This window comes from Dipteris shenzhenensis, chromosome 33 (genome assembly GCF_047967505.1).
Source record: "Dipteris shenzhenensis isolate YYH24624 ecotype China chromosome 33, Dip_SZ_1.0, whole genome shotgun sequence".
Taxonomy (NCBI): Eukaryota; Viridiplantae; Streptophyta; class Polypodiopsida; order Gleicheniales; family Dipteridaceae; genus Dipteris; species Dipteris shenzhenensis.
In genome coordinates, this window is record NC_141628.1 from 3,909,335 (window position 1) to 3,934,199 (window position 24,865).

Consider the following 24,865-nt stretch of genomic DNA (forward strand, 5'->3'; position numbering starts at 1 on the left):
GGACTGCCTAGTGTCGTAATCACCAGCCCAATCTGAATCACTGTAGGCATGCATCTGCAAGTCACCCCCCTTGGGAAATAACAAGCCAAAAGACTTCGTGCCCTGCAAATAACGGAAGATGCGCTTAACTGCCTGCCAATGCATAGTTTTTGGGCTGTGCATATACATGCTCACCTGAGATACTGTAAACTGAATATCAGGTCTAGTGTTGCAGAGATATATGAGGCATCCAACAGCCTGACTGTAAGATGTGGCATCAACTGATTCTCCTGCATCATGCATTGTGAGTTTCAGCCTCGGCTCCATGGGAGTGGCTATGGGCTTACAATCATGCATGTTAAATCGGTCCAAGAGTTTCTGCACATACTTGGACTGAGACATAATAGTGCCACGTCTCTCTTGAGAGAACTGGATCCCCAAACATGTATGTCTGCAATTTCTTGCTGAACCACCTGTTCCACTGCCTGTGGAGGTGGCAAGACATCTTGTGGCTGAACTGGAGCATCGGGAGGTGGCTGTAAATTCTAATTTGCATCAGAAATATCAGAAGGGGAACCCAAAGCAATGGGTAGTAACCCCTCAAAAACATCCTCTGAAGAAGAAGGCATATGAAATTCAGCCTGAGTGTGAGCTGAATTTTCTGCAAATATCACATCTCTACTGACAATGATCTTGCGTGTAGTAGGATTGTAGAGACTGTACCCCTTGTTTTCTGCACTGTACCCAACAAATATGCACTTAATTGCCTTATCTGACAACTTGTGCCTAAATTCAGCTGGCATATGAGCATATGCAAGGCATCCAAAGACTCGGAAATGATCCACTGAAGGCTTTCTCCCATTCCAGACCTCATAGGGAGTTTTTGTTTTCAAAGCCTTAGTGGGAGCCCGATTTAAAATGTAGTTGGCACACATCAGACCTTCAAGCCAGAATTTGTGAGGCATGTGTTTGCTTTTCAGCATACATCTGTCCATCTCCATAAGAGTTCTATTTTTCCTCTTAGCTTTGCCATTTTGCTGAGGGGTCAGCCTCACTGTGAGCTGTTGCACAATACCCTTGCCTTTCAGAAAAGCATCAAAATCTGCAGACAAGTATTCCCCACCTCTATCTGTGCGCAATGTCTGTATCTTGAGTCCGGTTTCATTTTCAACCATGGCTGAAAAGTGTTTAAACACCATGAACACTTCTGATTTCCGCTTCAGCCCAAAGACCCAAGTGAAATTGGAGTAATCATCAATAAAAGTAACAAAGTAGAGATGACCACTGAATGATGGAGTCCTCATGGGACCACAGACATCACTGTGTATAAGCTGTAATTTGCGTACATCTTTGACTGAACCATCCTTTTTGAAGGGGAATCTATGCATCTTGCCTAAAATGCACCCTTCACAGACATGTGGATGAGGTATCTCAAGAGGTGGCAATGCATCAACCATAGAGTGCTTCTGAAGTGTCATCAAGCTGTTGTAATGCATGTGGCCATATCGGGCATGCCATAATTCTGCATTCTGCATGGCAGCAGTAGGGGTAGAAACTGCAAGAGCATGGGCTGCTCTTTTCTCAAAAAGATCAAGCTGAAAAAGCCCACGCAGCAGAGGACCAGATAATCTCAAGGCATAAACATTTTCCTTGTCTCGGACAGCACATTTGTCATCCTCAAAGATGACCTGAAATCCAGCCCTGTTAAGAGTGGACACTGAAAGAAGATTCTTGGTGATACCAGGCACATATAAGACATCTGAAAGTTTGAAAATTGAGCCATCAATGGCAGTAAGCTCAACTTCTCCTCTGCCACGTACTGAATATGACGAGTTATTGGCACAAGTGACTTTCTTAACAACAAGAGGTGGATGCAAGGAAGTAAAGAGACACTTCCTAGAAGTGATATGCTTGGATGCACCGCTGTCAAAATACCAAGTATTCAGTGTTTCATTGACACTGAAAGCAGATGCATCCGTAGAAGAGTCATAACTGCAAGTCAAAAAAGCATATGTATCATCATTACAAGTGGCTGTACTATCCCGAGCATATGGAGCAGCCAGCCTAGAATCTGAAATGCAAGATAAAAAGGCATAATCTTGTCCAACAAAGTTAGGTGCAGCATCCCCACTGTCCGATGCATGAGGAGCTGAATCTGAAACAGCCATACCGGAGCTGTTTTTCTTCTCTTTTGCAAGCCTTTTCCTGCATTCTGCAATGTGATGACCTGGCTTTTTGCAGTAATGACAAAAACCCTTCTTCTTGGGCTTACTTGCATCATTTTTAGCCTTTTGTGAAGGCTGTCCTGACCCACTGGAAGGCTGATTTACTGATGTCTTTGCCTGTCCCTTTGTTTTTGACTTGAACTTTGAGAGCATAGCTTGTTCACCTGCACGTGAAGCCAAGTTTTTCCTGGTCTGCTCTTCCTGAAGCAGAAGTCCTATCAACTCATGAGAAGTGAGAGGATTTGCACCCCCCCCTCAATGATAAGTTCAGCGAGGTATGAAAGCTGAGATAAGACTCAGGAAGAGAATTCAGAGTGGTAGTAATCATCTCTGAATCAGGAATAATCTCATCTATGTTCAATAATTGCTCTCTGAGATCCTGTAGCTTTGTGAGGTGGACTGACATGGAGTCAACATGGAGTCACCCTCTTCCATATGTGTATTACTTAACTCTCTTTTCAAGAAAGAGACCCTTGCATCATTCCGGGCTGCATACATGCTTTCTAAGATATCCCACGCTGCCTTCGAGGTCTTACACGACCGAATATGCGGAATGATAAATCTTTTCACTGAAAGAGAGATGCATGACAAAGCTAAGGCATCCTGTGAATCCCATCTCTTCTGCTCTGGAGTAGTGGCTATAGCTGCACCAACAACTTGTTCTGCAGCTGCACCCTGTGCATGACCTCTTCCACCTCCTTGCTGAGGAGGGGTATTAGGTGCCATACCTGCTGGTCGGATCTCACCCCCGTTCACATAATCCCATAAATTGCGAGAAATCAGAATATTGCGTACCATAAAACTCTAGAGGGAGTAGTTGGTACCATCCAACTTGTCTTCTTGTGAAAGACCACCGAACTGGAAATCATTCTGATTTTGCTGGGCCATATGTGAGAAAGAGATTTTAGCAGATACAAGACTGAATTCCCTTACTGGGAATGAAATGCACAACTCCCCAAAAACACAGCCAAGCACTGGCTGTAAATGCAACTCAGATTTCTGCACTTGAACTTTCAGAAATCTGTCCAAGCATCAAAAACTTTCCAGAATCTGCCAAAAGTGCTGCAAAACACTTCAAGAGAGGCAGTATGAACTGAAATCTCCAAAATTGCTCTCCCAATACAAAGGCCCCAAAATAGGCCCGAAATTGCAACCGGAAAGGGGCAAATTGATCAAAAGCCCCAAATGTTGCAAGAATTGCGCTCTGTCTGCAAAAGCCCCAAATTTCACTGGGAAATTGCGGTGTAATTACAAAATCCCCAAATTTCTTCAAGAAATTGTACTGCAGAATTGAAAGCCCCAAATTTCGAGCTTGAAATTGCAACCAGAAAGGGGCAAAAGCACAGAAAGCCCCAAATTTTGCAATTTCGGCAGAAAGCCCCAAATTTCAGACCAACTCTGCAGATCTGTCTGCAATGTTTGCTTCACAAGCAAGTGTGAACCTGAAAATACCCCAATAATTGCAAAGGACTGCAAATGTCTGCTGGTACAATGAATACAGACGACCAAGTAGAGATTGTACGGATAAGCAGGTCGTACGGTTGCAGGTACGGACGGGATTACAAGATGTACGGCGACGGTAGGCTGTACGGAATCAGGACTTGTATGGAAACATGTACATACAATGTACGGAAGCAGGTACGACGATGTACGGAAGCGGGTACGGACAATGTACGGAAGTAGGTACGGTTGCAGCAGGTACAACAGGTACGCATTGGTACGGCGATGATTACCTGCGACGGCGTGATTGCAGGTACGAGCTGTACGGTGCTACAGATCACAGAATGTGCAGGTACTACACGTACGGCAGATACGGAGTGATGCAGGGTACTGCAGGTACGAACATCGATGACGCAATAGGTACGGTACGTGCAGGTACGGCATGGTACGGCAGTTACGGCAAAGTACGGCAGGTACGGCAAAGTACGGGCAGGTACGGCAAAGTACGGGCAGGTACGGACGACGCTTGTACAGATGGCGTGCTCCAACGGGAATGTAGCTATCTGGGCAGGAGGAGTTTGGGTAGGGAGCAGGAGCTCAACGAGGCTCTGATACCAAATGTGAGTGTTTGGGGAGAGAGAGCAAGAGAGAGTGAGCTGAGATCTGAAAGCTTGAAAGCTTAGTTGCAATAGAAGAGTGTGAGAGTACAACTGAAAGAGTGAGAGATAAGGTGACAAAACCTTATTAGTCACTAACCATAGTTAGTGAACTAACTGCGGTTAGGGGAAAAAACCTCTTAAAGAGGGAAAAGTGCCCCTAACTAGCTTATTAAATTACATTGGTCACTGCTGAATTATATCTATAATTCTAACACCTGGGCCCACACTTCTAGGGATTTAGCCCTCCTTTCAAGGCAGGGTCCCAGCCCCCTTGGTCTGCCCTATATAAGGCCTGGTTGGCTGTCAATTTGGGTATTTTGGTAACTAAGACTTTGGATACTTTTCTGAATGAAACTCTGAAATCTTTTGTAACAAATTTTCTTGATACTTTTGCGTGTGAACTTTAGGCTCGTAAAGTAGAGCAAAGTTTTTTATTAAAAAGAATTGCTTCGTAAGACATTAGAGTAGTCCTATTTCATTGCTTCATCAAACTTACTGTCCTTCATACCCATGGCACTTATGTCATACATTTCCAGAGACGTATAAGTTTTAACATGAAGGGAGCAGATTGACACAAAATCAGGTGTTACAAACTGAGTAGAGAAGCATAGATCATGGATGATGGTAGTCTGAGAATTCCACAAGTCATTTAATCTAGGCTCTATTATTATGTGAGAAGATGTCAAGACGATGCACAATGTTATTGTAGTTGGAGCGGTAATGCATCAGAGTGTTTAGATGCACTTCATGGTGTCTCATAAGCTACCATATGTAAACATTTATGGTTTGACAAGCAGCCCAACCAGCCTCTCTCTTGGCCGACTCCCTCTGCCGGTCTGTCCCGCCTCTGCTGCGCCCCTTTCTGGCAACCTGTTCTGCTCACACGTGTGCGCCTTTGCTGTGCCACATGCAGCCTCTGTCCCGCCTCTTGTGCGCCTCTGTTAGGGGCCTATTCTAGCCTGTATACACAAGCCTTGAAGCGCCTTTGCCATGCTGCTGTGCCACCCACATGGCAGCTCATGTGCTGCCCATGTGGCAGCCCCTTTTGGCTGTCCTTTCCCTATGAGGTGCTGCCCATGTGGCAGCCCTCTTCCTCACCTTTTCTTTTGGGCACATACCCTAGGTCTCCCTCCCTCATGCTCTCCTCATATGGGGGTTTACAGATGGGGAGGTGACCTTTCGAACATGTTGATCTATCAGCTAGATTTAGATGCTCGTTTGGGAGAGACTAAAATGAAATCGTTTAGACTTCACAAGAAGTTGTAACTTGAATGAAGAGTTTTTGGACTACTTTTTGATTAGCCTTCTCCTTTAGTGCTAGCCCTCAAGTATGTATGGGTGTGTGGATTTGTATGTGTGAGAGCTTATTTTTATACTATGGTCTACACCCACTATTGGGCGCATTGATGATGTCAGTGGGGATGCCATAGTAGCTAGTCCCTACTATGCATGATGGAGTTTATGGTTTTCAACCTTATGAGTGACTATCATGAGATTGAAACTGCACTATGTTGTGTTTTTAGAGGATGAGTTTGGGAATGTTATTGGATTCATCTAGGTATATGCTTCTGCCGTATTAGCGGACATGCAAATTTCACCTTGTGAAGTTTTCGTCCATGTTGCGGCCTGTTGGTATTGTGATAATTCTTTCTTTCTTAAATTGTGCGTTGCCCTATCAGCTAGATTTAGATGTTCGTTTGGGAGAGACTAAAGTGAAATCGTTTAGACTTCACAAGCAGTTGTAGATTGAATGAAGAGTTTTTGGACTACTTTTTGATTAGCCTTCTCCTTTAGTGCTAGCATTCCTCGTGGCTGAGTTTGCCCTTCACCTCCGGATTGCCGACAGAAACTCCGTACAAAGACTTTGTATAAATGGATGCCCAAGTATGTGTGGGTGTGTGGATTTGTATGTGTGAGAGCATATTTTTATACTATGGTCTACACCCACTGTTGGGCACTGATGACGTCAGTGGGGATGTCATAGTAGCTAGTCCCTGCTATGCACGATGGAGTTTATGGTTTTCAGCCTTATGAGTGACGATCATGAGATTGAAATTGCACTATGTTGTGTTTTTAGAGGATGAGTTTGGGAATGTTCCTAGATTCATCTAGGTATATTTTATAAATCAGGAAAAGATTTGAAGGCGTTTGAAAATGTCAATGCTCTTCCCCATGAATTCCCTATAATCGTTTTAGCTGTTTGCCATAGCAATCTTTATTGGATAAAAGTATAAATTGCTCCATTCATTCTCTGTGAAGAACATAATTTTACGTATGTTTTTGTGTTTTGTTTTGCAGGCCAAATTTATTGCAGTCTTGATTTTTGTACCTTGGTTGGTGGGTTCGCTTTCACATGATTTTGTGATAGTACCATTCCTGAACAGGTGTTAATTGCTTTGTTTTTCTGTGTATTCGTTCAGTATGTTTGTTGAGTCCCCTTCGTTGGTGGGTTTGTTTTTTGTGTATCCCTTTTGTACCTCACATGGTCATGTGATAGTACTTTGTCCTAAACAGGCGTTATGCTTTGTTTTGTGGGTATTCCTTTTGTATGTTTGTCGAGTCCCCTTGCATGCCACTTTGTCATGAGTCACATGTTCCTAAATGCTAAAAAAAAGTGCTCTTTTGTATTGGATTTCTGTATGATATGTAAGCAGGGGTTAGCATGTGTATGTACACGTATGCATGTACATATGTATTTGTACATACACACGTGTTTGAACATGTGCATATGTGTTAACCTAAAATGTATATGTATGCACATATGTTTATGTATGTCTATACACATACATATATTATATTACATTTACATATACGTTATATGTATATACACATAGGTATAACTATATGTATTGATGCAAGCATTTACTTGCATGCACACACATACTCTTGTAGTCTTATATATATACGTATACCTAGACAAACGTATTTACATGTATTTCTTTTTTTGGGGCTGAAAAAGTTATTTATATATATCTCTGCATTAAAGCAGTTGCCATCATCTGTTAAACAACCTATATGCTCTACCTGTCAAAAACGTTCATACAGTATTTATGCTCTATACATTTCTAGCAACTTCATCAAGGAAGTTCAGCTTCATTCTGATCCCGCTCAAGGTCCTGCAATTGGACCTGCTCTTGGTTCTGTATGTTGTTCTGCACAAATTCCTGCTTATGTTCTTGTACCGCTTTCAGACGTTGAGCATGACATTAATGAAACTTAAGTACCGTCTGGTAAGCCTCTGTTTCTCCTGTTGAGCCACATCATGAAGTTTTCTATGTTATTTTCAAGATCCTTCTAGGATGAGGGCAAGAAATAAATGGAACGCCTGAACTCTCTCCTTATCTCAAGCCAAGTTTTCCATCTAAGCCACATTTATATGTATTTTCATTTGTGGATGTGCGCAAATGTGTTATGCTACTAGTTCTATTGTGTTGCCTTGCTACACCAATTTATATTTGTGTTTGTTGAGGTTTTTGGCAGTTGTGGTTCAATTCATGATATAAATATACCTAGACAAACTGTTTCTATTTTGGAGAAAATAATTTGTGTTTTGAATGTCCAATCTGGGCATAACACTTAAAATTCTTAAAGAATTTTGTGTTTGTTATATTTTTTGCAGTCCTAGTTCAATGCATTTTTTTGTTTACGTCATTGACACATTTTTGTTTTCCCTTCCTTGCCCTCAATCCTCCCTTTCATTGCTATTTGTTTTTGGGTATATTTGAAATCAAGGTCTTTTTGATGGGCTTATAAGCAAGAGCTGAGTAGAGGCTCTTAAAAGGATAAGCGGTATTTGATTGTATGCTATGATGACACTTTAAGCTGTGAAAAGCTGCATTTCTAGTCTTGGAGGTTTGGCGACATGTTTTGGCTCATGATTTGGAAACCTGAAGATGATTCAAGGAAACTTTGATTGTACAGTATGAAGTCATGTGGTTGAAACTATATTAATTGGATTTTAACTTCCATTAGTTACAATTATGGGACTAAGTACAATAGCATCAAAAGTAAGGCACTCAACATTTGGTTCCATCAGTTTTGTGTCCTATAGCCATTGCTTATTTTGTTACCTCTTTTGCTAGCTAAGTATGTCTTCCTTTTGTTTTTGAAAAAAATTTGTTGCCTCTTTTTTCTTGTCTTTTGTAGATTTTTGGACTTTAGAACCAAAAAATTCTAACTTTGTACGATTGGATATATTCTAGTCTTACAAAGGTATATATTGCGTATTTTGTTTCTTGAAAAATAATCTTATATTGGATGCCATGGAAAATGATACAAAAATCAGCTATCCATGAGACTGTGACAAGAAATTGAGAAACTAGGTGTCCTACAGTTTTTTTCTTTGGGTTCCTTCTCAATCAATGCCTATGGTAACCTAGGAGTAGGTGGCAGCAACCAATGTGGTAGGCTATACAACCAATGGATTGCTTGATCCGTACAAATGTACAAAATACCCGCAGAAGCATTGCTGACAGTTGGTGATCTTCCTATTAGAACTCTATGTACCTTGCTTCCAAATCGAGTGCAAGGTATACAATGTCAAGCCAAATATTGATGATATTGGCAATAGTTAGATTTGATGTCCCCATCTCTAGGCTAGAGCTTGCTACCCACATATTCGAGCTTGTGATGCTAGCAAGTATCCCCAAGACACTGCCCTCTAGAAAACTCTGGGGTGCCTAGAGAATCACACAATCTCTTGGCCTTCCCTTGTAAAGACAAGCTATCATTCGTATGTAAACACACGCAAGATGTGCCTCAGCTATGAAATGATCTTGAATGAACGTTACCAAATCCATCTCTTGAACTCATGGAGTGCAGCAGTGACAAAGTGCCTTCTCTCCTTATCTACTCCAACTAGGGGGCCATGTAGAGTCTATCTAGCTAGAAGAAGGATGGGATCTACTGTGGCCAGTGATTGTTTCAGAGATGAGACCAAAATTTGCGGAGAACCTTGTACGGTACCTGCTGCTTGAGCCTATGCCTCTTATGTGATAGGGTCTAATGGGAGGCCACCAGTTGGAGTCATTTGCCAATATGCGTGATGTAGAAAAAGAAGCGTACATGCATGGTCCTCGTGGATTGCCTTGTGTGGGTCGGCTAGAACTTCTCCCTTGGGTCACATTGTATTACTTGAGGGTTGACCTTCTCACAACCAAAGCCACCACTATGCATCACCCTAGCCATAGGTCGATGGCCCAGTGCTTTCCTAGCCTCCCTACAACTTTGATCCTCTGCCACTAGTGCAAATAACATGTGTGATCTTTCAATGGGTCCCTCTGAGAGCTAGGAGGCTTCTACTCTCAAGAGAGGCCCCCACTACTTTCACGTGCCATCCTCACAAGATTTTGAGAACACACCAATTAAATGCTCCAATGTGGTGTTAGCTGTGATTAGTGTCTCTCTCTGATGTGCACTCCGACTAAATCACTTAGTAAAAGATGCTCTCAGACCCCGTTTACGTGAGCCATTGGGCACAGAAGCTCCCAGGTTTACTACTTGGGGATGAGGTAGACCTCACCCATGCATTAGACACCCTTGTCACAGTGGTCACGAACGTAGCTATCAGATCTTTCCACAAATGCAGCTATCAGATCTTTCCCTATGACTCGGCCTGGGCGCGTTTGAAAGATGCCTCAGAACCCCTTGTATGATGATGAGTGCAGAGAGATGAGAGCTCACCTCACACGTGAGCAAACCCTTGGCCACTTGACACCACGTGAGGCACAGAGGATCTCACGACGGCTGACATGTTGCAAACGGCGGGCTTTCCTCACCCATAGGATGGAGGAGGTGATTAGTTCATTTAGAGGAGGGGATCCTACTATTGGATGGGGGCTCCTATCGGAGAGGAAGTCGCCTATTCGCATCACAAACCCGGGTGTTTGACACACATACGCATGCTCTCTCTATGATGTTTTGATGCAGGCACCACCTGATATGTCCGCTATGCCTAGACCCGCCACTTGTCACTTGTTCACTGCACATAATGTATGGGCGGCACTCCGTCGGCTACATAACCGGAGAACACAGGATCATGAGGGGCTACGAACGGAGCATTTCGCGCACGTGCACGAGGTTTTGGCCCTGATCCTAGTGCAGATGTTCAACCACGACATAAGCCACGGCTTTCCACCCTCCTGGAGTACTACCACCATCGTTCCAATACACAAGGCAGGTGACCCCATGGACATTGGGAATTACCGTACTCTCATGATTGGCTACACTCTGGCCAAGATCTATGGATCTATATTAGAGAGAGAGCACAGTAGTCACACAGAGGCACGCAGCGTGCCCTAGGACAGGCATGATTTCGGAGACAACATTCCACCCTAGACCACATCTTTACACTGAGGGCTATCATTGAGGAGGCGAGGTCGAGGCGTTAGAAAGTCTATGCCTGCTTCATAGACTTTCGGAAGGCTTTCGATACTGTCCCACGATCCTACATGATCAGGAGACTCCAGGAGATGCAGATCCCAAAGGTTTTGATTTGGGGGGTGACGAGCCTATATGAGTCCATCAGAGGACGAGTTCGCGCCCCAGGAGGCCTACCAGGCTGGGTGGAGAGCACGATTGGGGTGAAACAAGGATGCCCCCTCTCACCGACTCTCTTCGGCCTCTACATTGATGAGATCACATCCTTCATAGACCGCCTAGGAGGCGAGGGGTCACTGCTGGCTGATTTGTTGGTACCGATACTACTATATGTGGATGACATAGTCCTCTTGTCGTCCTCAGCAGAGGGTTTACAGAGACATTTGGAGGCCCTCGAGGAGTTCTGCACAGAGAGAGAGATGACAGTTAACCTTGGAAAGACCAAGGTTATGATCTTCAACACCTCATACCCTGTGCTCCATCGACATAGCTTCACTTACCAAGGTCAGCTAGTAGAGATTGTGCAGTCCTACACATACTTGGGTGCAGTTTTCATTGGGCCAGCTTTCACGATGATCCATGCAGCCCGAGCACGCCTCACACGAGGATATGGTGCTCTGGCCCGGCTAGAGCGACAATGTTTCTAGGCACACTTCAAGGACCCACTGACAAAGGGCTGGCTTTTCGACACCCTAGTGAGACCAACTACCATGTATGCAGCACCTTTCGGGGGGTGTGATATTTCAGCAGCAGAGTGGAAGAGATTTGAGCGGCTACAGATAATCATGGGATCCAAGATGATTCGTAGTAAGCCCTCAGTCCCCCATCAAATAGTATAGGCAGAGTTTGCTATGACCCCTCTTCAGATCGATGCTACCTTTCAGACAGTGACCTTTCTCCATAGAGTCTGGGATCTAGCTCGTGAGAGGCTATTGAGACTGGCATTGAAATCCTCTATCCAATTGGCAGAGAGTGGGTTTGTTATAGCATGGTATGCACACATCTCTGCTTGGTTCGCCAGTCATGGCATTGAGATGGACAGGCTCCCTCCTTTTCAGTATAGCATGGATGCACCCCCCGAGCTGATTCCGCGAGATGAGATTAACCGCATCATACGGTTAGAGCTCCTCCAGCTTCACACACTTCGGACTTGGGGGGGGGGGGCAGGATTTCCCTACCAATAGCTCTACTATGACCATTTCTTGAGAGTATCCGAGGATGGCCTCATCATCAGACCCCAGTATCTTGAGGATAGAGGAGTCTCACATGCATTGAGGATTGCCATTGGACAGATGCGAGTCTTGAGGTGGATCGAGCACAGAGGCAGGTCCCCGACTTCTATGCATTTGAGAGGGCACTCAGGAGTAGAGGAGGAGCTAGCTGACATGAGAGATAGATGGATCAGTAGAGGGAGTCGACACGACACCACTACTGGACGAGGGTCACGGGGGTCTCACATGCGACAGGAGACCAGAGCACACATGATTGAGGTTCGACCTATCTCAGCTCTTCTCAGAGGCGATTGACAGAGACATGGCATTACACTTGACGTAGCCCATTGGATCCAGAGGTCGAGGAGACCACGCCCCCCACCAGAGGGCCAGATAGCTTGACAGATGCAGATACGTGAGCTCTTTGTGTCACACCAGAGAGCTACCACGGAGCTTGGATACATGGAGCGAGATCATGTTCTTGGAGCATTAGCCATGAGCACCTGACATGCCCCACTCATGTTACACACTATTTGGCTTTTCGGGTGTGACTTGATATGATGTACTACATTAGTATTTCAGTTTATGTGCTTTATAGTACTCAGCGAGGGCCTTAGAGAGCCCTTCGCTCCAGCCCACTGTGGCTTGTATGAGTTTACTTTGTTTCTGCACTTTTATCCCATAGGCCCACGAGGCCTCCTGCGGAGGTTAATACATCTTTCTTTCTTTCTTTTCTTTCTCTCTCTCTCTCTCTCACACACACACACACACACACAAATTTGTTCTCTCTCTCTCTGCCCCCCCCGCCCCCCACCCCATCCTTAATCCTTAGCTGCACAGCCCCCAACACACCCCCACCCCTCGGCCCCTTTCTCTTCACTGATAGTGAAAGTAAGATGCAAAAAATGATGGATATCTTCAGCATATTTTGTGCAGAGAGTGGGATGGCTATTAATGTCAACAAAACTAAACTCATGATAGTCAAGACTATACAGCCAAGCAGCCCCCTCCAAATCTTATATAAAGGACAACCCATTGAGACAGTGCACTCATTCAAATACTTGGGTATTGAAATCCCCGCCAATAATAGATGGAACAGCTGTGTGCAACGGAGACTTGATGCAGGATGGGCAAAATACTTCCAATTTGAAAATGAGTGCAACAATAGCAATACGAGAAGGTGGCAAGTACGAAATATGATCTTTGGGGCATATGTGATACAGACAGTACTCTACGGAGTAGAGGTATGGGGTGGGAGTATATCTCCATCAACGTGGAATGAGATAGAGAAAATGCAAAAGTCTTTCATTAGGAGGCACCTGGGCATCAAGGCTACTACACCATACTCTTTGTTACTCCTAGAGACAGGATGTATACCCATAGAGCTACATGCTCTGAAGAGAGTACTCAGATACATCACAAAGGTCAAGTGCATGGATAATGAAAGGCTACCAAAGAGAGCATGGAATGAAAGTCAGAAGCTTCAAAAGACAAACAAGGGCAAGATTTTGACATCCGGATGGGCACAGGACCTAAAAAAATGGTTCAAGAAGTGGGAAGTAGAAGAGTATTTAAACTACTCTTCAGAGGAGATTGATGAAGAGGCTTTTCATTATGACCTGCTGAATGCACTACACAGGAAATGGCAAACAGCAGAAAACAAAGATAAATTTGAGTACTATCGCACATATATCAACCCCGAATATTGGTCAATTTATACAGGAAGGGAGACAACAACGCAGAAGTACATATGTACACCTATAGCAGTGCATAAACGGAGGGCTTTAGCCTCACTTCGCACCCGATCACACCAGCTGCAAATAGAAACAGGGGGATGGAAAAAGATGCCAAGGGAGAGTAGAATATGCCAACTATGTGATCAAGGTATGGTTGAAACAGAAGAACACATGGTAATGATATGCCCTCACTATGCACACATTAGGGAAGAGTTCAATCACCTCCTTGAGGGACATAACAAACTGGCTGATTTGCTGCATAAAGGGTCACCTTCAGCTTTAGGAACATTTGTGTATAAGCTCTTCAAGCATAGGAATCCACCTGAATCCTAGAAGGTGGTTTCTCTTTCCACCCTCCCATCTTCGGGAGGAGCTTTCATGTACTTGTGATATTGTATTGCCCAGGTCCCATAGGCCGGTTTTGGTCTTCAGAGGACGATAATATATTCTTCTTCTTCTTCTTCTTCTTCCCCCCCCCTCTTCTCTCTCTCTCTCTCTCTTTCTCTCTCTCTCTTTCTCTCTTTCTCTCTCTCATTTGGGCTGTCATGGCACTTCACGAGAGAGTTTCAGGCAGAGTTCGGGCAGGATCAGGTTGGATAGACGAGATCATGAGCACCATCGGGGTCAAATAAGGGTGTCCTTTGTCGCCTACCTTGTTTGGCCTCTACATTGACGAGCTTGAGACAGTGATGCAGACACAGGGGGGTGTAGGTTGCTCTCTTGCGGGCACGCTGATCCAAATTTTGCTTGACGAGCTTGAGACAGTGATGCAGACACAGGGGGGTGTAGATTGCTCTCTTGCGGGCACGCTGATCCAAATTTTGCTCTACGCAGATAATGTGGCTCTCTTGTCTTCCTCAACAGAGGGGCTTTAGAGACACCTAGAGGCCCTACAGTCCTTTTGTGAGTCTCATGATTTAAAGGTCAACCTGGGTAAAACCAAGGTCATGATCTTGAATACATCTCGAGCCATCATGCGTCAAGAGAGTGGTAGAGCAAAGTGACTACATGGAGAGCAAAGTGACTACCATCATGGAGAGTGGTAGAGCAAAGTGACTACCTAGGGAGAAGTGCATATGCACACTGTGTGACATGCAGGAGGTTGAGATAGAGGAGCATTTCATCTTCAGGTGTCCTGTGTACTATGAGATCCGAGGGCATTTCCACTGCCTGTTCAGGGATAGTTATGGGATTTTGGCCTGTTTCCTCTCCTACCCAGACCAGCGGTGTTTGGAAGGTTTCATTCATGAGGCACTTAGACACCGTGAGAGGTTACTCCGAGCACGGATACAGGAGCATACTTTATCCTCGACTTATCCCTCTCAGAGTTCTATCACGGACTTCGCATTGAGAGTGGTAGAGCAAAGCGACTACCTAGGGAGAAGTGCATATGCACACTGTGTGACATGCAAGAGGTTGAGACAGAGGAGCATTTCATCTTCAGGTGTCCTGTGTACTATGAGATCCGAGGGCATTTCCACTGCCTGTTCATGGATAGTTATGGGATTTTGGCCTGTTTCCTCTCCTACCCAGACCAGCGGTGTTTGGAAGGTTTCATTCATGAGGCACTTAGACACCGTGAGAGGTTACTCCGAGCACGGATACAGGAGCAAACTTCTTCCTCGGCTAATCCCTCTCAGAGCTCTATCACGGAGTTCTTTCAGCTAGATCACATGGACTCCCACGAGACGAGGCCTTGACATGACCGTGACCCAGAGCCTGTGACCTGACAGCTCAGACAGAGGGTCGACACAGAGATCACACTTGGGGACATCCCCTCCTTGTTTAGAGTCCGAGCCCGACGGACGGGGGTCACAGGAGCCGTGGTTAGATGCAGAGCTACGATCAAGAGACGTGCCAGGATCGCACCTCTGAGTGGCCAACAACACTCTATTGCCGAGTTCATGCCTCCACTGCCTCATCCATCCTGATATCTTGCTCCTGCCGATGATGATGATGATATTGATGACGATGTTGAGATTGATACATAGTCGACCATCGACATGACTATGTTGTACTTAGGACTTAGTACTGCCATTCTGCATTTTTGCATTTTGCATTGGTATGGATGCTCATTTAGTAGCTCGACTACCACAACTTGTTGTATCAGGATTTTCACAGTCTCATAGACCCATCGGTCTTCCGAAAACTTTAATAAACTTTCTTTCTTTCTTTCTTTCTCTCTCTCTCAGACACATCAGAGTCCAGAGCGCCCACTACCAGTAGTCAACGGGTACAGATGGGAGTCTGCCTACAGAGACGAGACGAGGGATACAGGGGGAGTGCGAGGGTGAGGTGGAGTAGCAGTCCTTTACAGATCCACACTATTGGGGACCATTTCAGTAGAGCAGAGTGTTAGGAATTACCCAACAGAGGATACGCACAGCAGAAGACTGATAGAATTGCCCAAGAGCTCACACAGTGTGGTGTGGGGTATGGAATCACAAACTTCTTAAACTTATGTGCATAGATGTGCAATGTCATGACAAGAGAAATCACTAATCTGTGATTTGTAGACATTAAAACATTATTATATATTATATGTCAATGGTGTAACATATATTTGTATCTATGATGGACACCGACCGATTTGTTATGGTGGTGGATCATCTTAGTAGATCGGACTAGTCGAGTTGGAGCCATTGCTTCAGACGGCATCAAATTTGGACATGTGATACTTATTCTATTAATAAAAATGTGCACACACGTGTCTAGGTCCTAGGGGCAATAGGAAGGGAAGGGTGCATTAAGGTGCATTGAATGGTGATGCATGGGTCATAGGCTAAGGGTAGGTGTAAATGGGAAGATGGAACTTGAGTGATCTCAAGGGACATTAATGAAAGGGTATCACCCTTTCATTGTGAATCTCACGTAGCATTCTTCATTCATCTTGAATTCATCCGCCATCTCTCACACCCTTTGCATGTAGGTCGAAAATAGAAACAAGTACTCTCACGAGGGCGCTCTTCCCTGTTGGAGGGCCAATTGGCATTCAAATTCTGCATGCATTGCACACATTTGCGTTCTCGAAAAGTCTGGTTCTTCACATGCAAGCCAGTAAATAGACAATGCTCAGAGACAAATATAGAAGCCACACTTTATATTTCCGTCCCTCCACAAAGTAGGACAGGATACAATACCAAAAGGTTCTCCTACTAGATGTCAAGCAATTCTAGATCTCTGAGCCCGCGTGCTCCACCTCAAGCAAATTTAGACTCTCTGTCCAGAGTGTTTCTCTCTACCTTACTGCCTGTAGATCAGCCTAGGTAGGCAGCACTCACTAGCTCAGTGTGCAGCTCTCTGTAGGTCTCCTTCACCTCCTGGGAGGAGGGCCAAGAAAGCCCTAACTGCTGCTCCTGTCTGCTGTAGGTTTGCTGCCCCAGAGGATGTTTGAATGGGGGCTCAAGTGCCCCCTTTTATAGGCCCAAAGGGCCCTGCAAATCAGCTGACCAAACAGGCCGACTTTCTGGTCTGTAGCAGCTGACCTGGTTGGCTGGCTCCAACCAGCCCAACCAGGCCTTTTAAAAGGGCAAGGGGCCTGCGTCCTTCAGCCTTTTACCTGCCTCTTTAACCTCCCTTGATTCTGCCCTAGGTCTGCTTCCTGCCAGGCCCTATCCAGCCCCGTACAGCCTTGTACCCTGCTCCGTACACTTGCTGATGTGAGCACCACCTGTCCCAGGTCTGCACAGCGTTGTACCCTGCTCCGTACACTTGCTGATGTCAGTGCCACCTGTCCCAGGTCTGCATCTCTATGAAGTTCTTGCTGCAGCCAATCCCTGCTGGCCACATGGCATACCCGCAGTCCTTCTGCCCTCCAGAGGGTGCCTTCTCTGTCAGGTAAGTCCATGAATATGCTGCCCACATGGCAGTTTGTTTGCTGCCCATGTGGCTGCCCCTCTATCTGTCTTTTCCTTTCTGTGTGGTGTTGCCCATGTGGCAATCCCCTCTCCAAGCTTTTCCCTCTAGGCATGTCTTGCCCTAGGTCCCCTCCCCCATGCTCTCCTCATATGGGGGCTTACAGATGGGGAGGTGACCTTTCCAACACAGAGAGATGCACATTCTAGGTTTCTTTGGATCCGGATCCGACACTTGGACAGCCGGGATCTGTTTGTTGCAATATGCTACTTCCCCCTTGAGACCTCCCACTTTGCTAGAGATATTGAGATGAGGATGAGACATCCCCATTTGCAGCTCTTTATCAGTCCATTGTTGACTTTTCTACGCGTGGAGAAGTCCTCCTAGTTGGGGACTTCAACGCGAGGACAGGTGCCCTTCAGGTACCACTTCTCGACTTCAAGGATGATTTCATTCTACTGCCAGACATTGACCTTGAGGATGTAGGTATGCTACGGGTTTTGGCTGACAGACGAGGTCTGGTCACATCTTATGGGCAGGCCCATTTAGACCTTGGCAAGATGCATAATCTCATTAGATAGATGGCCTGCTTCAGGTGGTTTCACTTGTTTTCCACATGGGGGAGATTCTAGCGTTGTTGATTACATCATGGGATCCCCTGCCTTCACATCTCGCATCATTGATTTTACCGTAGCACCTCTCCGTCCTGGGGCTAATCATACCTACCTTTTCTTTAGTATTTCCACTCCTTGTTGCACAGCACCCTCCACCCCACTGAGTTCTTACTCCACCTATCACGATATACGCTTCGACCGCGACCACTCACCTACTTACTCTCGCCGTCTGTACATACTTCTCGCTTATATTGACTTCATATCCCTATTAGAGGACCGTGCTGCCCTGGTCACCCGCTCACTACATGAGGCTGCCCTTCACGCTTTCCCTCACACCACCCGCTTCACCCGCTCACCACCCCCTGGGACCGTACCCTGTAATAGCTGGTACGATGATGAATGTAAGGCTTTACGCCGTCAGCTCAAATTCAAAATAAAAAGCATTCTTCCGAGTGAAACAGAGACGCTACGCAAGTATCATCGACTCGTACGCAGAAAGAAACTAGATTTCGTTCGCCCCAGAACGAGGAGGAACTAATGAACATTTTATTTAGTAACAACTCTAAGGACTTTTGGCGGAGATTTCTAGAGGGACGGTCGCCCTTACCACTTAGTGATACTTAGGTGTGGTTTAATTATGCATGCACACTTTATGACATCCTAAATCAGGCAGTCCCTAACCTCTCACATATGCCACGCCCCACATCCTGCACCCTCTTCACTAGGGGGGGGTAAAGGATGCCACAATGAAACTTCATAATGGCCGAGCGAGGGACTATGCAGTGAGCTCATTGCATATGGGATTAACCTCCTAGCCCTGATCTTAGCAAAGCTCTTTAATGAAGCTGTTTGTTTGGGGTTTCCACGCACCTGGACAATTAACATTATTTCACCCATCCATAAGGCATGGGATCCCATGAGATTGAAGAATTACAAGACCATTATGATTGGACATGTCTTGTCCAAGATTTATGCATCAGTGCTTGATTCCGAGGTCAACAGAGTTGCAGAGTGTCGAGGACTTAGAGCAGCAGGATAGGTTGGATTCCGGTGTGATCATGGAACCATGGATCACATTCTCACGCTCAGGTGTATCATCAAGGAGGCGAGGGCACGGAAGCAGAGGGTTTACTGTTGCTTTGTGAATTTCCGCAAGGCATTTGACATGGTTCTGAGAGCCCGCCTCATACGACGCCTACAGGATTTGGGTTATGATGAGGAGATCATCTGGGTTGTCATGGCACTTTATGAGAGAGTTTCATGCAGAGTCCGGGCAGGATTTGGGTGGACAGATGAGATCATGAGCACTATTGGGGTCAAACAAGACTGTCCATTATCACCTACCTTGTTTGGCATCTACATTGACGAGCTTGAGACAGTGATGTAGACAGAGGGTGATCTCTTGTGGGCATGCTGATCCGGATATTGCTTATGCAAACGACGTTGCTCTTTTGTCTTTCTCAGTAGAGGGGCTCCAGAGACACCTTGACGCACTACAGTCTTTTGTGAGTCTCATGATTTGAAGGTCAACCTGGGTAAAACCAAGGTTATGATCTTCAATACATCTCGAGCCGTCATGTGCCAAGCGCAATTCACATTTGATGAATCACCTGTTGAGATAGTTTCAACATACACGTATCTTGGGGTTGTCTTCTTCAGACCCATCTTCACTATGAGACCTGCGATGCAAGCATGCTTGGGCAGAGGATATGCTTCATTGGCTAGACTAGAGAGGCAGTGCTTCGGCTCGCACTTTCAGGATCCACGGACCAAGGGATTGCTTTTTGACTCCTTGGTCCGCCTAGCGGGGATGTATGGCAGCCCTTGTTGGGAGCCACATTTGTCGAATACAAAGTGGGCTCGTGTGGAGCGGCTATAGCTTCTCATGTTATCAGGGATGATTTGCAGTAAGCCATCCGTTCCTCACCAGATCATTCAGGCTGAGTTTGGGTCAGCCTCATTAGAGCTAGATGCTGCATTTTAGGTCATCACGTATCTGTACCGAGTCAAGGAGTATGGGGATTACACTTCTAGGCGTAGCAGGCTACCATGGCTAGCACTGTCCTCTTCTATGGCACTTTCAGTAGGAGGGGACCAGAGATGCTGGTATGCATGCACAGAGAGATGGCTTGAGCGACTGGGGCTCCACATAGATAGACTCCCTTCCTTCTAGTACAACACGGATACTCTGTTTTCTCCCCTTCTATCACACGAGGTCAACCAGGTTATCCGTGAGGATCTCTTACAGCTACACACATTCCGGACCTGGTTGGGACCGAGTGAAATCCCAGTGAAGCTTAGCTTTTATAGAGATCACTGCTTACATATCACAGAGGAGGGTTTCATTAACCAACCAGGATACGTACATATGTACTTACCCTACTCACTGAGGATCTCTATTGGGCAGTTTCGGGTCTCTTCACATAGACTTTGTATCGAGGGTGGTAGAGCAAAGCGCCTACCCAGGGAGAGGCCCATATGCACATTATGTGACATGCAGGAGGTTGAGACAGAGGTGCACTTCATCTTCAGGTATCCTGTTTGCTATGAAATCCGAAGGTGTTTCTACTGCCTCTTCAGAGATAGCTATGGGGTTTTGGCCCAATTCCTCTCCTAACCAGACTAGAGGTGTTTGGCAGGCTTCATTCATGAGGTACTCAGACACCATGAGAGGATACTCCGAGCACTGAGATAGGAGCAGACTTCTTCCTTGGTTGATCCCTATCAGAGCTCTATCATGGAATTTTTCAGCCAGATCACATGGACCCCCACGAGACGAGGCCTCGTCATGACCGTGACCCAGAACCAGTGACCGGACAACTTAGATAGAAGGTTGACATGCAGATTACACTTGGGGATATTCCCTCCCTATTTAGAGTTGGAGCCTGATCAATAGGGGTTACTGTAGCCCTTGTTAGACGCAGAGCTATGACCAGGAGACGTGCTAGGGTTGCACCCGTGAGTGGCCGACAATACTCTATCGTCGATTTCATGCCTCCATTGCCTCATCCATCCTGATGTACTGATGATATTATGATGATGATGATGATGAGGAGGATGAGGATGATGAGATTGATATATATTCGACCACCGACATGACTATGTTGTACTTGGTACTTGATACTACCATTTTGCATTTTCTTGATTTTGCATTGGTGTGGATGCTTGTTTAGTAGCTTCACCACCACAGCTCGTTTGCACCAGGATTTTCATAGTCTCATAGACCCATCGGTCTTTCGAAAGCTGTGGGTCCATCAATTTGCTGCAACCGACTAAGGGAGGGGTGGGGCTATATATAGGCCTCCTTCTGGGGCCTTCCTTGTAGGAATAAAGTGGAGACAGGTTGTGAACACAAGTGAGCAAGAGTGCACACACAAGAAAGCTCCAATAGAAATGTTCAAATGAAACAATACAAGTACTTGGTATATATAGTACCCAAGTACTACTGGTCAACCATAGGGTTGACTTCATGCCTACGACACCATATCTTTGTAATCTCTTACAAAGCCCCCCTCAAAGATATGGCTGAAAGTACCCTAGAAATGTCTCAAGTGTACTCTGCAGTACCTAAAGTACCATGGTTGCACAAATTCATCTAGATGGATATGCAACCTATGGGAGTACATGAAAACAATGTCATTGTGAATCACTTCACAACCCCCCTTGACATTGTGAGAATGTCTCTGACCCCCAAGCCATGTCGATGTCGTAAGAAAAGATCTGTTGACAGGGCTTTGGTGAAGATATCCGCCACATTTTCCTCAGATGGACAATAGATGAGATCAGTGAAGCCATCAGAAATACAATCCTGTACATAATGATCATGATTTAAGATAGAGTTTGCTTCGCCATCCTGCGCATGATGCAAGTCATGCAAAAGCTTCCTTAACCACATTAACTCCGTAGTGGCTGAATTTGCAGCTTTGTACTCTGCTTCACTGGACGAAAGAGAGACTTGCTCTTGCTTCTTACTGAGCCATGAGATACAGGCTGAACCCATTGAGAAGCAATAGCCAGTAGTGGACTGTCTGTCGTCAATGTCCCTTGACCAATCTGAGTCGGTGAAACCATTCAGCTCTAGATCACAATCTGAAGCTTAATGCAAGCCAAGAGAGGGAGTGCCATGGACATATCTGAGAACCCTCTTTGCTGCATTCCAATGTGTGATCGTGGGACAATGCATGAACTGGCTCAAAAGCCCTATGGCGTAGGCAATATCAGGCCCTGTGGAGCATAGATATATCAAACTGCCAACCAACTGCCTGTACAAAGTGTCATCAAACTTTTCAGCAGCATCATGCTTACTCAGCTTGAGTCCCTTTTCCAATGGAGTAGCCACAGGCTTACAGTTCTGCATCTTAAATTTCTGCAACAACCCCTTCAAATACTTTGTCTGTGACATAGAAATCCCATCATGGGTCTGCCAAAACTCAATGCCAAGACAATAATGCAATAGGCCCAAATCCGTCATGTCAAAGTTCTGGCATAAAGCGGACTGCACTGCTGTAATTTGCTGCAAATCACTGCCAATGAGTATGATGTCATCCACATATAGTACCAACATGACCAATTCTGATTTTGGCTGCAGAACATACAGATTTGGCTCTGTATGAGTGTTTACGAAGCCCTATGACATCAAAAACTGATGTATCTTCTGATACCACGCACGAGGTGCTTGCTTCAGCCCATATAGAGCCTTCCTGAGCTTGCATACCTTGTGCTCTTGTCCCTTCACCTCAAAACCTTCGGGCTGATGTACATAGACCTCCTCTTTAAGATCTCCATTGAGGAAAGCGGTCTTGACATCCACATGGTACAGTGACCAATCATAAAACATAGCAAGAGAGATGACATAACGAATGGTGGTCATCTTGGCCACTGGAGCAAAAGTCTCCTCATAATCTATCCCCTCCTCTTGTGCATACCCCTTGGCAACCAAACGGGCTTTGTATTTCTCAACTGTGCCATCTAAATGGTATTTGACCTTATAAATCCATTTCGTGCCAACCACATTTTTCCCAATGGGCGCATCAACCAAGTCCCATGTGGCATTCTTCTCAATGGATTTAATCTCAGCTTCCATAGCTTTCTGCCATGCCGGATTATGCTGAGCATCCTTGAAGCTCTGAGGCTCATTTTCAGCTTCCATCACTGAGGTCATCAAAGCAAAATTGACATTTTTTTGTTTTTTCTGAGTGTTGGCTCTGGTTTTTCCCAAAGTAGGCTGATCCATAGCATCTTGAATGGTCAACCTTGCCCAACGTGGAATAGATTTCTCTGCTGTACCGCTCGGGGCTGCGTCAACATCTTTAGTGGCCTCACGGGGCTGCGTCAACATGTTTCCAAACATGAGGCTGTCTATTCTCAATAATTGGCTGCAAATCTGAAACATTTGAGGGAGAGCCATCCTCAACATGTGGCAAGCCATTTGAACTATGAGAAGTAGAAGGGGATCCAAAATGGTGTCATCGTATGGTGGCAAGTCTGCACTAGCGGGCTGCATGCACTCATTCTCAGCAAAGAGAACATCTCTGCTGATTATTACCTTCTTGATAGGGGGATTATAAAGCCTAAATTCCTTGCTTTCAGTGCTATACCCCACGAAAATGCATTTGACACTCTTGTCATCAAGCTTTGTCCGATGTGCATCTGGAACCAAAGCATATGCCACTGAGCCAAAAACTCTGAAATGACTAACCTTTGGCTTAAAGCCATACAAAGCCTCAAATGGAGTCACATTAACCAAAGCTTTGGTAGGGCATCTGTTCTGAATGTAAGTGGCTATCACAAGTGCTTCTCCCCAAAAAGCCTTTGAGACTCTCTTGAATTTCAGCATGCATCTCGTCATCTCCATGAGAGTACGATTCTTCCTCTTAGAGAGTGGATTATGTTATGGTGTGTAAGGGCGTGTCAAGTGATGTTTAATCCCATGCTGCGTCAAAAATCCCTGGAATGCATGTGACATGTACTCTCCCCCTCTGTCTGAGTTAAGTGTTCCAATTCTAGAATTGGTTTGGTTCTCAGCCATAGCTTTGAACTCCTGAAACCAATAGAACACCTCAGGTTTTTCCTTCATGAGAAAAAGCCATGTGAACCTGGAGAAGTCAATCTGGAACATACCAAACATCTCGGATTATACTTAACTTTCCCCTTATCAAGCTGAATGGGAATGTGCCCAATTGCGATGATGTCTTGAGAAGCATAATTGGCACATGTAACCTGTCTGCCATGAATAGGTGTGATGCTCTCAAACCACTCCTAGCGAGGAGTCATGTGCTTAGTAGCACCACTGTCGATGTACCATGTATCACTTGCGACAAGGGAAGCATCTCTTGATTGATTTTCAGCATTCAAATCCCCCCTGGCATCCATCTTCTCATTAAATGCAGCAAACACAAAATCCCTATCACCTTGGGCAAGATGAGCTTCACCATGTGCATCTGAAGCACGAGTTTCAGTGGGGGCATCAAAATTACTGCTAGAGCTGTCTCTTTGCCTTTTCTTTTCATTGGCAATCCTTTTCTGACACTGTGCGATGTAATGTTCTGCCTTCAAGCGATGTTTTTGATTACCACAAATGTGAAGAGGCACATTATGACGACTATCAAGTCGTGCAAGGATGCATATGCAGGATGGGGAAGGTTGGCAAACATGTATCATGCTAAGAATGAGGCAAGGGCCATTGCCTTGACAAATCAACTCAAGGATCTCAACATGCAGGAAGGCCAGGCCATCACTGATCATATTGCCAGGATCACTGATCTACGT

At 45.4% G+C, this 24,865-nt stretch overlaps 1 protein-coding gene and 1 pseudogene across 2 annotated transcripts in view; both read left to right on the forward strand.

The window, feature by feature from the left end:
* LOC147879554 (CemA-like proton extrusion protein-like protein) overlaps positions 1-24,865 on the forward strand; it is a 126,304-nt gene that overhangs the window by 27,692 nt on the left and 73,747 nt on the right. For both annotated transcript variants that reach the window (XR_015540666.1, XM_087371873.1), the window contains exon 2: positions 6,602-6,687. Coding sequence is in view for 1 of the 2 variants with exons in the window: in XM_087371873.1 (XP_087227999.1) it covers positions 6,602-6,687 (86 nt within the window). In the remaining variant the exon portion in view is untranslated. The remainder of the gene's footprint in view (positions 1-6,601; positions 6,688-24,865) is intronic.
* On the forward strand, positions 10,753-12,311 carry LOC147879555 (uncharacterized; annotated as a pseudogene).